The 11458-nt window shown below is 49.1% G+C and overlaps 5 protein-coding genes across 5 annotated transcripts; 3 read left to right on the forward strand and 2 right to left on the reverse strand.

Moving 5' to 3' along the window:
* Nucleotides 1-1455: 1455 nt before the first annotated feature.
* H257_17391 (hypothetical protein) lies at nt 1456-2391 on the reverse strand (the record flags this gene model as incomplete). The annotated part of the gene is made up of 1 exon (XM_009846189.1): nt 1456-2391. One exon carries the CDS (start codon nt 2389-2391, stop codon nt 1456-1458), a length of 936 nt encoding a protein of 311 aa, XP_009844491.1.
* A 681-nt stretch (nt 2392-3072) lies between these two features.
* H257_17392 (hypothetical protein) lies at nt 3073-3399 on the reverse strand (the record flags this gene model as incomplete). Its single annotated transcript, XM_009846190.1, has 1 exon — nt 3073-3399. The coding sequence occupies one exon, from the start codon at nt 3397-3399 to the stop codon at nt 3073-3075; it is 327 nt and encodes a 108-aa protein (XP_009844492.1).
* A 533-nt stretch (nt 3400-3932) lies between these two features.
* Nucleotides 3933-5205, forward strand: H257_17393 (hypothetical protein; the record flags this gene model as incomplete). The annotated part of the gene is made up of 3 exons (XM_009846191.1): nt 3933-3965; nt 4029-4094; nt 4441-5205. 3 exons carry the CDS (start codon nt 3933-3935, stop codon nt 5203-5205), a joined length of 864 nt encoding a protein of 287 aa, XP_009844493.1.
* Nucleotides 5206-5939: 734 nt separating this feature from the next.
* Nucleotides 5940-6642, forward strand: H257_17394 (hypothetical protein; the record flags this gene model as incomplete). Its single annotated transcript, XM_009846192.1, has 2 exons — nt 5940-6129; nt 6512-6642. The coding sequence occupies 2 exons, from the start codon at nt 5940-5942 to the stop codon at nt 6640-6642; spliced, it is 321 nt and encodes a 106-aa protein (XP_009844494.1).
* Nucleotides 6643-10280: 3638 nt separating this feature from the next.
* On the forward strand, nt 10281-11328 carry H257_17395 (hypothetical protein; the record flags this gene model as incomplete). The annotated part of the gene is made up of 2 exons (XM_009846193.1): nt 10281-11234; nt 11299-11328. The coding sequence occupies 2 exons, from the start codon at nt 10281-10283 to the stop codon at nt 11326-11328; spliced, it is 984 nt and encodes a 327-aa protein (XP_009844495.1).
* Nucleotides 11329-11458: the final 130 nt, after the last annotated feature.

The raw sequence follows: 11458 nt of genomic DNA on the forward strand, positions 1-11458 counted from the left end.
AGCTGGACATTCTAATGCTACAAGCAACTCTGCGTGAATCCAATTGTGTTGATGTTGCTGGCTTGGTTGCTCGAATGCTTGGTCGCAGCACCAACGTTGTAAAGCGTGTCCTCGCTGAGTTCTTGGCTAAGGGAGATGTCACAGTTGCTCCCCTGCCAGCAAATTCAACCACGCATCGCTCGAGAGTCCCCAACACGCACGCGGCTCGTTGCCTCGTCCGCACATTCATTCGCGACCGCTGTGTTACCCGGCAGAGGACAGTGGGAAAAGATGTCCTCGGAATGCTGATGGATGCCAACATCGTGTTGGTTGATGAACGTTCATCCAAGGACTATGCGGCTTGCTTGCGTGCCGTCCAGGCCTTTCTGGCAAAGCACGGCTACGCTCGTGGCAAGTCACCCAAGGGCACGACATACCGCATGTCTGAGGTCCACGAACAAGCACGGGATGCATACGTCGAATTCATGGTACCAACTGTGTCCGCTTCGCCGCGTCGTCCGATCGTGTACCTGGACGAAAGCTTCGTCCATCATCACTACTCCCGCCATCAGGACAGCCTATATGACCCCACAGACACGGTAGTCACCAAGCCCAAGCACAAAGGCCGTCGATACTGCTTCATTGCTGGCATACTCGAGGATGGGTCTGCCGTGTCCCACCTGCTGGGGCTGGATATCTTTGTGGGCGGGAAGAAGAACGGCAAGACCGTCAAGGACTACCACGGAATGTTCAATCACAAATACTTCACAACGTGGTTTGAAAAGCTCATGGATGAAGTCGAGGAGCTCGGTTGGTCGTCGGCTGTCTTTGTGATGGACAATGCGAAGTACCACAAGGGGAAGGCTCCGTCCACCCCAAAGGGCACGTGGAAGAAGGCTGAGATTTACGAAGCTTGCGTCCGATTCAACCTGCTTGACGTTCCTCCAACTGCGATGAAGAAGACAATGTGGGCGCGGTTAAAGAAATACGTCGACGAGCACATTCCCCCTGTGGTTGTCGAAATGGCACGATCAAGGGGCCACCACGTCGTCTACACGCCGCCTGGATTCTCCGAGCTCCAACCAATCGAACTGGTGTGGGCGAATGTGAAGGGTACTGTCGGCCGGGCATACACCTCCAACACGACCTTCGACGAAGTGCATGACCGCCTGGCGCATGCGTTTTGGATGTTAGACACTGGCACGATCTGTGACACGATTGCAAATTCGACGACAAAGCTCATCGAGCTCGACAGGGCACTGCGCAACGCAGAAGGTGCTCCCAGTCTTAGTGATGATGAAAGCGACGTGTCGTCATCAAGTGACAGTGGAAACTCCACCCAGGATGACAGCGACGGCACCTCTGATCTTTAATGTTTTTTTCATGTAATAATTTCCTGGTCATCTCTCCACAGAGGTTTATGACACGAATTGAAAAAATGAGCACCTCTATAAAAAAATTATAAAGTTTGAAAATTCAGGCTGGTGCTCTCGATGGTCTCGCGGACTGTGAGCACACAATTTGATGTTCCATCCGTCCATAGAGCCTGCAATCCGACCGAACAGCAGCATCATCAACGCTGACATGGGGCCTTGCATTATCTTGTTGGACCCAGATCACGCTCGATCGTTGCCGCGGCCATAGCGATCGAATCGCTGGGATAACCTTGTTGACAAGGTAGTCTCGGTACACCTCCCTGGAGACTGTCGTTGGTTCAACAACATCATCGCCACGCTTGCAGTTCCTGCTGTTGCGAAGAGCTTGACGCGTTGACGTGAAGGCCCATGTACCGATCTTGCCGTCCCAATGAGTTCGCTTCGTGCTGTCATACCGCGGTCTTGCCACAGCCGTCAGGAACATCACCTTGATGATGTGATTCTTAGACTGACACTTCCGCGCTGGGACATCTTCATCTGACCATAGGTAGTACTGTCGATTTACTTTGGTCATATAGAACCACTTCTCGTCTTTGTGGACGTAGTCCAACATGTCGTGCCAATACAGGGTACCATTTGGATGGCGGCGCAAAAACGTCTTGGAGTAGACCAATCGGACGTGCTTGTGCTTTTGCGTTAGCATAGGCTTCAAACGGCTGGTGCAGCGCTTCATGGCCTTCGACTTCACAAGACGCCATAGCGTTGTCTTTGAGACCCCAGTGACAGCGGCAAGAGCGCGAAACGTTGAGCGACTGAATGCAGTCTGAGCCTTCACGCGAGCTTCTAGCGACGCACAATCTAGGGTTACAGGCCTGCCACTCTTCTTCTTGATCGTTGAGTCAAGGACGGGATACCCGTGGCTGGCTGTGGTGTCGGTCCCACGCTTCCAAATCTTGGACATTGCTTGGCGGGTCACACTAAACTCCTCGCATAGTCCTTGGAGCGCTCCTGGCTTCACTCGACCGTTGGACCTCATCACTGACATTTAAAAGAAGATTGCTGTCCGCTGCGCGTCCGTCAGTCGTTTGGCGGTCGTTGCCTATGGCATCTAGAGCTGCCGATAACTCAGTTTTGAGCAATCGGAATAGCGCTAGGTATATCTACTCACCACGAGCAAGCGATTGCGCGAAATTTGAAGCCGATTGGACAAGAATGGAGCAAATGATGTAGTTTTGAAGTTTCATCAACGTCGTCGTGGATTTGTTGTGCATGTTATCGGGAGCCTCACAGCCAATAAAAAAATCCGAAAATAGAGCCTTTTTCATTACGTTAATGCCTATGATTTGGGCTCCCATGCAACCAATTAGGCTTCGAAACGACTGAGAAATGGATTATTAAAAATGAAGTCAACTTCATTACGGAACAGAGGAAGTAGCAATTTGGAGTAAAGGAACCCCTCCATCGAAAGGTCGGAAAAAGCGTCACGGAACTGCGCCCATACGTATAGTCAAGTCGAGTACAAAATTAAAATATATGAAAAAATGCCGCTCCAGGTACTTTGACCACAAAAAACACAACTCAAGATGGCGCACGGCGACACTTGGGACACACAAGAAGAGGCGCACCTTGGGTATATCCCCTTGTCCATATTTTTAATAAATTGCAAAAAAGAGAAACGAGTACCACTGTATATTACTGTATTACAACTCTGCATGCCCTACTTCTTCTTAACTCCTACAACTAACCCTTTGAAGTAGGTTGTGCCCGAGGCACCCGGTGGAAAGTACCAGCTGCGCCACAGACATTCGTCCATGAACGGAGGTAACAGATCTGACACCATACCTCGCATGGTCTTGATATGTCGCTTGACTTGATTTTTCCCATAGACCTTCGATGCGTTGGGTGTGGCACCAATGGTGGGGTCAACGAAGTTGTCAGTGTAGTTCACCCACTGGTGCCCATACCTCATGTCTTGAAGGTCTCTGTTGTTGGCAAGAGTATGGACTTCGTTCGTTGACACGTACGACCCGAACTTGTCCGACATAATCAGAGTTCCGAGTCGTACGTGTTTCTTGATCAGCGCTAAGAGCGTCGGTTTCGTACAGTCCTCACCGACCAATATGCCGAGCCACCGCTTGGTTGCCCGATCGACACCCCCAAAGAGCCAACGGTCTGGGTGACTTCACCACGGCCGTACTTTGACTTCTTCAAGGACGTCCTGTCGATTTCGATGACGTGTCCTTCACCGCCAATCTAGGGCAGCAAATAAACAATTTAGATGAATAAATAATTTTAAGCACTTTAGATGAATATATATTTGACAGCAATTTAGATGAATAAAAATTGGTTAGCAATTTGACGAATAATTAATTGTAGAATTTTACCTTCATTTCAGCCGAGCAAATACCTCGGCAATAGTTGTACAAATTGCATGCGGTGTCCGTCGACACTCCTTGCTCATCCATGACAGTCTTGGCTGGCTTGTAGCCCACACGTATAACAGAGCGTCGTTAGTGGTAACTTCGACTTCGCAAAGAACGAGCCAGCGCGGATACTCTTTTCGATCGGGCGGTCGGCATGGAGCTTCTTCTGGCATCGCCAGCGCCAACCGTTCTTTGTCTTCGACAGCGTCATATTCTTTGTGCAGATAGGACACGCCATTGAACCCTCCAGGAGGCTAACTTGACGGCACCACAGCGCACAAGCATCTTCCGAAGCGGTGACCTCCAGAAGGGTTCGGTACGTGAACCCGTCCAGTGCCGACAAATCGTACTGTACATCGCGGGTCAGTGCTGACCAGTTATAGCAAGTTAAAGTGAGCTCGATTTGTATTTCAAATCGGGCTCACGTTGACTTGCTATAACTGGTCAAATTTCAGGGGTTGGACCTATTTCCCATTCATTTGACTGGGTAATTTTTGCTGTTTCCGCCGAGATGAAGCCAATATCAGGGGTTGTAGTTTTTGCGTCATTGCTAACTACTTGTGACGTGCAGATGTGGAGTGCCTGAACTTACAGTGGAACTCATAAATTAATAGTGGTACTCTGTTGTATTTTAATTCCCGTTTGGGCAAATTATTAACAAGGGGATATACCGAAGGTGCGCCCAAGAAGCCGTCCAGCTCGCCAGGTCGTGGCTCGCCATCTCAAGTGATTCTGCGACTGGGGCAGCGCAGAAGGCGGCTGACCTGAATAAGCGTGTGTACGACCACTGGCTCCTCCACAAGGCATCAAACGACCACGGTGACCGCACTCCCCACGCAATCGTATCCCGCTGCAAAAATATGCCCCATGCTCTCCAGCTTCAACGCTTCCGTTGTCCAAGCGCTCAAGAGAATCCCATCGGGCTGGAACGAAGATGGTGCCATCGGTACCGAGCTGGAGCCATTCATGTGGCCAAATTGCACGGCATCGACCGACTGACAATCCTTGCGTGCTGGCGAATCGTTCAGGACGGCCCGACGTGGCGTGTTGAAGTTGTAGAGTCAGTCTATGGGAAGCGCAGTGCCGATGATTTGCAACGTCCTACAGGCATGAAAGCTGCTAAAGCATCGAACAAGGCTACTAGATATTCGCAAGTTGAGCTTCATGCTCGTTTTGTCAAAGCAGCCGAAGCAAAGACCACGCACATGGCCAAGCGCCACCAATTGTCCGAATTGAAATTCATGTTTCAAGTGTTTGGTCAGGACCCCCCGTCAGAAGAAGACCTTCAATTCAACAGGGAATTGAGATCGAGTTTGCTTCTTCGCGCCCGCCAATTGCAATCCGCCACTGTTACGGGCGTTGCTCGATCATTGGTGGCTGAGGATTTGGTTCAAGACGATGTGGATGAAATCGATAACGAGGTGTAATTAGGAGTGCTAATTCGTAGTTAATTCAGCTAAATCATAAACTAGTATATATTCTCAGTTGTCACCTAGTAACTGTAAATTTCTACTTGCGGCTAAATTGATTGCGACAAATGTAAACTACTAGAAAACAATCAAATGTTGTTTACACCATTAATCTGCCAGATATGTTGAACTAACGCAGCTTTCAATCGTGCAGATTCGACGCGCTGCTTCCTGCTGCTTGGTAAAGCTATGAGACGCCCAGTCCGTTGGTTGGGTAATTGACGACACAAATCGGCTTGAGATTGGATAAATTCCATCCACCAAAAAGTACCTACATATTTCAACTTTTAAAATTTGCTTTATGTAGAAATATAACGAACGGGTTTGTAAAGCTAGAGCCATTAATAGTGAACGAGATATTTGGTGCCACGCCGATGCGTTCGCGATCGAATAGAGAGGAGCAGCACAATACGTTGATATCGTTGTTTGATCCCGCCATGCCTAGTAGTAGAAATATTAAACTAGTAGTATTCGATTAAACATATACTGTGAAAATTCGAGCAAATATTAGACAACGACCTATGAAGTAGTGCCACACACGGAGGTTCTTTAAGGCTACGATCTCAATCACAATACTTGCCTTCTTATCCTTGCCCATATAGGCTCCTACGAGTAATAACAATTACTACGTAGTATTACTATACAACATGATTAAATTTTGTTAATATATATTATACGAAAAACAATTTACCATGCCATTCAACTGGGCAATTTTTCCACACCCAGTGACTACAATCAAGGGATCCAACCTTCCTGGGAAACCCACTAAGGGCATTTTCCTCAAGCAGTTGTTGTGTCTCCACAGCGTCTGGGCGGCTCAAAAACTCATCGGCATAGAGCTCATCAATAGCAGCACAAAACATCTCGAGTGCATTGAGGACGGTAGACTCGCCCATACGAAAGTTTTCATCCAATGAGTCGGCGGCAGACCCATACGCAAGCATACGCATCGCAACTGTGCACTTCTGAAGAGTGGAGAACCCAAGAGCACCAGTGGCGTCTCGCCGTTACTGGAAGAATGCCGACTGCCCTTCGACGTCCCGCGAAATGCGCAAAAACAACTTATGATTCATGCTGTATCGTCGGCGAAATGCACCTAGTGGGAGTAGTTTAGTTCTGAATGGTGTAGTATACGTATCAGACCATTGTCATGTAGGGTTCGCAACGAAGTAGTCAATCCAAAGTTGTTCGTCTCCGATGCTACGTTGACGGTCGATGTTGACGCTGCGGCCTGGGCGAGATCCTTGATTGGTCCTTACACTAGGGAAGTCGCGACGGAAATACTCTTCGTCACTGCCATCGTCGTCGGACGACGACCATATCGAGTACATGGGGATGCTTCGGCTCGACACGGAAAAGACTGACGGGTGGGAAAACCACGACTTATTTATGTGACAGGCATAAAGCTCATTGTTATCCGTACATTATCCGGAAAATCCAATTAATAAGACCCAATGGATGGAGATGCTCTAAGGATCACAAATCAATACACGTATGACGATTCACTCACAGGGAGACTGCGCCCAAAGCGTAAGCGGTATACAATAGTTCAGTTGTAACGAACAGGAAGTAATGTATGTATGCGTTGGTGTTTGTGTACTGTTGTATGCGACGTAGTTTTTAGCAATGTCAATTGGTTACAATTTGGCCAATCCGAGACTGTTAATTGTGTTCTGTATTGTATTTTAATAAATCTGTCACACCCTCGTTTTGACTCACCTCCATTTTATATGAGAATTTGTATTTGGTTGTTATACCACTGCGATCCAATTCCAATGTAGTTACCTGTACCATTATTAATAAATACTACGCAGTATTAATATTGGCTCTACATCATATTAATACTATTGGGTAATTACAAAAGATGAAACAATCATAACCTTACAGTAACTTATACGTATACTATAGTACTCCCTCCGTCCCACAATACTTGCGTAGATCATAAAAAAGCTGTACGGCTCCTTGAATAAAATGAAAAACTGTGCAAAACTTTATACTTTGCATCAACTTCTAGAGTTGTAACGATACAAGTGGCCAATGAAAACATGGGATCCAAGTGTCTCAGAACCAATCAAACGACGATATATGGAAAATCTGACAGTTCCAATCGATTCCGGAGGGGGGTTTACCTCAGGAACCCTCCTACCGAGCCCACCAACTTCACGCAATACCAGCAACATGCACCAGCATGCTTTACTCGTCATTATCTAAGCTGATTGGATCTATTCCAACTTCAGCCATCAACTCATCCACCATTTCGTCGCCATCAACTCATCCACCATTTCGTCGTCACATAGGGCAATGCGCTCGAGCTCCTGGGCCAGCTCATGCATGCTCCGGGCCTCGTCCAGTTCCTCTTGGAACTTATTCTCCATGACGGTGCAGTCGACGGAATCCAGTGAGCGCTTGACACTGTCGTAGGTATCCGCAGGGTATCGAACGTTTTCAGGCAGGAGCCCCAGCCGCGCTTGCTTCTCCTTGGACAGGTGAGGCACCTTGTACGCGTTGTCGCCAAAACACTTCATCGTTTCGACAAGGCACGCTTGGAAAGTTATGAACGTCCGGTCCAAACGCTCGAACGGGTACGTGTCGAATGCTGCATGGACATTGGTAATGAGGTCGTCCACAGTTCGGGCTGATGTGCGATGCTGGAGGGACTGGATGGCGGTGAAGAATCCAAGGTCCAAGATGTTCATGTCGGGTGAGTTGGGAGGTTGCGGCTTGATCGCGAACGTCCAACCAGATTTACTGTAGCTGGCGAAGGCTGCCAAGAGCTTCGCGTCGTATGGCGTCACATGTGCGCGCGCATTGTCGTGCTGCAGGTGGACAATTCGCTTGGGGCATGGCCACTTGCTCACGATCGCCGGTAAGACCTTTTCCACCAGGAACGCGCGGTATACGTCCTTGGTCACGGTCAACGCCTTGGTTTCATAGGTCCCTGCAGCTCGGTTGGCACTTTTGCGCTGGGCTTGGACGGACTCAACGAACGGCCAAGTTCCAATTTTGCCGTCCCACCATGTACCCGTAGCGTCATCGTACCGAGGTCGGGCCACGGCGCTGAGAAACATAATTTTGGAAATGTACCTCTTTGACTTGCACGTCCGTTGAGGTTCTTTCTCGCCAGGAACCAGATAGTACCGTCTCGTTGTCTTGGTGATGTAGAACCATTTTTCGTCCAAATGGACGTAGTCCATCATGCCGTCGAACTCCATGTTCGCCCGAACGAAGTTGAATGCAAACTTCATGCGGATGTACTTGTTGGCATCGGTCAAACTGGGACGGATAGCATTCGAGTGCGAACGAAAGATCCCGAGCTTGAGATACCGGTGCAGGGAACGGCGGCTTATTCCTACGACCATTTTGATTAATTCTATAGTATTGTCGTTGACGTAAGCCTGTCAGCTCCGAGATTGAGCGCAGTGTTGTGCGTTGGGCGGGTGGTACTCGCAATATCTTTACTTTCACCTCCTCGGCGGTATAGGCCATCTTCCTACCCACGCGACCCTTCTTTCTGCTCGCAACCGAAACTTTCATGTTTCCGGTGGTAATCCCTTGCTTCTTTGCCTAAGCAAAGACGCGGCGAATGGTGGAGTGATGGCAGTTATACTTCTCCGCAAGCACCTGCGCAATGCCGTTGGGCAATCTGGCCAACGAGGTCTTACTGCTGTTCAGCAGAATCTCCCGAAGGATGGCCTCGCGGTCATCGTTTGTCAGGTCACGCTTGTTGACACGCATTGCGAATGTTGGTCACTATTTTATATGATTTAAAGTATGAAAACTTTGTGGACGACTTCTGCGATGGTTCCTGTGTATTTTTCCCTCGCTGACACATGACTTGACAGGACTTGGCGCGCTTGTTCACATAAACCAATCAAACACGAGAAATTCGACGATGGGCAGACGACAGATAAGTTTGAAAATCACTTGAAAATATAAAGACGTGTCATTTCCCCCCTCCCGGAAACTACGCAAGTATTTTGGGACGGAGGGAGTAGTACATGGAGTTCTGAACAGTCTGTATTCTACTCTGGTCCATAAAGATTGTCATGTTGTATTTGACTTGGTTTCAGTATGAAATTCAGCAAATTTCTCAGAATCTGCCTCCATATTTATACCCCAAAATCTGCCGCCATCATGTTTGGCCGCCGTCGCGCCAAGGCGAGAGGTCTGTATGTCAGGGCCAACGCTGAATATGGGGGTGACCTTAATGAACGAACAATATATCTATACTGTCAGGTGCTATAACCGAGAGCATGTCTTTCATAGGGTCATCATGGCTATATGTCAGCATGGTGTGGTTATCTACTGTGACTCGACGCTGCATGGCACAACTAGCGAGCAGAACGTCTTTGGATCTCAATAGTATGTGTACTTGCTTCGCATAGGGTTAGTACGTGTATTGGGCATCGAGTGCACGAGATAGCAATGGCATTTAACGCTGACCGGATGATTTTCGTTTTACAAAATCGACCTCATGCTCTCTCAAGCTTGTATCTCCTGCAAAAAAGTGCTTTCGGAGGAGCTCGAACTAGCCAATCAAAGAGGAGATCATTACCTTTCCAATGCACCAATCAGTTCAATTCAAGTCGTAAATTTAGACGAATGGCACCACGCCAAAAACAATGTGACAAACATTACGGACCAGAGTGGTACTAGAAAGTACTTCGAAGTAGGAATAATTCCCTGTGAGAAACTGTCTCATTGTTGCTTACGTAATCGCTCCCATAAAAAACCCAGCACTGTAGCCCTGTTACTAGGAACCCCCGGACCCCTTGTGTTGCTATTCCCGAGGTTGAGTGCATCGCCAGTGAACCCCTAACGTTAACTTAGTTAGCTAGATTGTGTGGTTTTGATTACACGGATTTGACTTTCACACAATAAGAGCAAGTGAAATGATTACGTAAGCAACACTGGAACTGTTGCTACAGTAGCAGGGAATTATGGGACAGTATGATGAGTTGTGTTTGATTAGTCGAACTACCACACGACGCACTGTAGAGCTGTCTGTCGCTACCATAGTAGCTACTACGCTGATGGAGTCCATCCGCCTTCCGACGCTGCACCAGCGATCGCTCTTCGTGGCTGCGACATTGATTGCATGTTGCTTCATATTCCAAGTGATATACAGTTCTCATGCGTTGGAGAACCTCCATGTGCCCAGCGTGCGGCGCGAGGCGGCATTTGTCCGCGCCATCGTGGTGCATCTGCCCAGAGATCGAGATGACGACGCCGTCGACGAATTCAGGTGGCTACATGCGAGTTGGAAAGACATGGTTCAACACCAGCCGTCCACGTGGCGTACGGACCTGGTTGTGGTTCCCGACGGAACAGCTCTTGCCGGGGGCGATGGGATTCTCCCGTCCGACTTGAAGTGCACTGCATCATCACGCGTCAATCGGCTGGACCCGAACCAATGCTTCGTCCTTCCATCTACTCCTTCCGCAACGGACGTGGCATTCACAGTCGACTTCGACGCTGTACACTCCTTCCAAGCCATGACAACGGCCGACCTCTCCGTGTACGACTGGGTTCTCATCACACACCCAAACGCGATCATCGGTCCAGCATTCGCAGGCTGGAAGCCAACCGTCTTAACTGTTGGCAGCGGTCTCAGTGACGCTCCCTTTTCCAACTCTGTGCTGCACGCCATGAAATCCATTGGCCAGGACCTTGGACTGACCTCATTTGAGCCAACCAAACACACGTTTGGGTTGTCTTGGTATGGACCTACGTCCGACGTTCAAGAGTGCGGCAAACTCATGCTCGAGTTGCTCGATCATTTGCACCAACACCTCGAACGTGGCGCCCTGAACGAAGCGAGTGATTGGCACCGTGCGTTGCCGGAGGTGGCTGCGTCGATGGCATTACCTGAATGCACCCAGTTCAACGTGGCTTTCCAGCCGTCGATGCTGGACGTGCCAGTGCTGCTGTTGGACGCCGTGTCTAGGCATGCCGTGCTCCTTCCGTCGCCAATGTTCACCACATTGGTATACGAGAAGGCCACAACATCGTTTCTCCAGAACGATTACTCGACCATTGGCTTTGCACTAGCCATCGCGCGGTCGTCAGCCCCTGCCGTGAATCCATTGTTGCTCCAGAACGAATTCACGACAACCCTCAACCAATCGTCGTTTGTGCGGGCGATCGTCGTGTCGTTTCGGTTGGCCACGAACCGCACAGGTCACGTCGAGCTGCGGGGGCTCCACCGAAG

The sequence above is a fragment of the Aphanomyces astaci genome (assembly GCF_000520075.1).
Source record: "Aphanomyces astaci strain APO3 unplaced genomic scaffold supercont1.105, whole genome shotgun sequence".
In the NCBI taxonomy this organism is placed as follows: Eukaryota; Oomycota; class Saprolegniomycetes; order Saprolegniales; family Verrucalvaceae; genus Aphanomyces; species Aphanomyces astaci.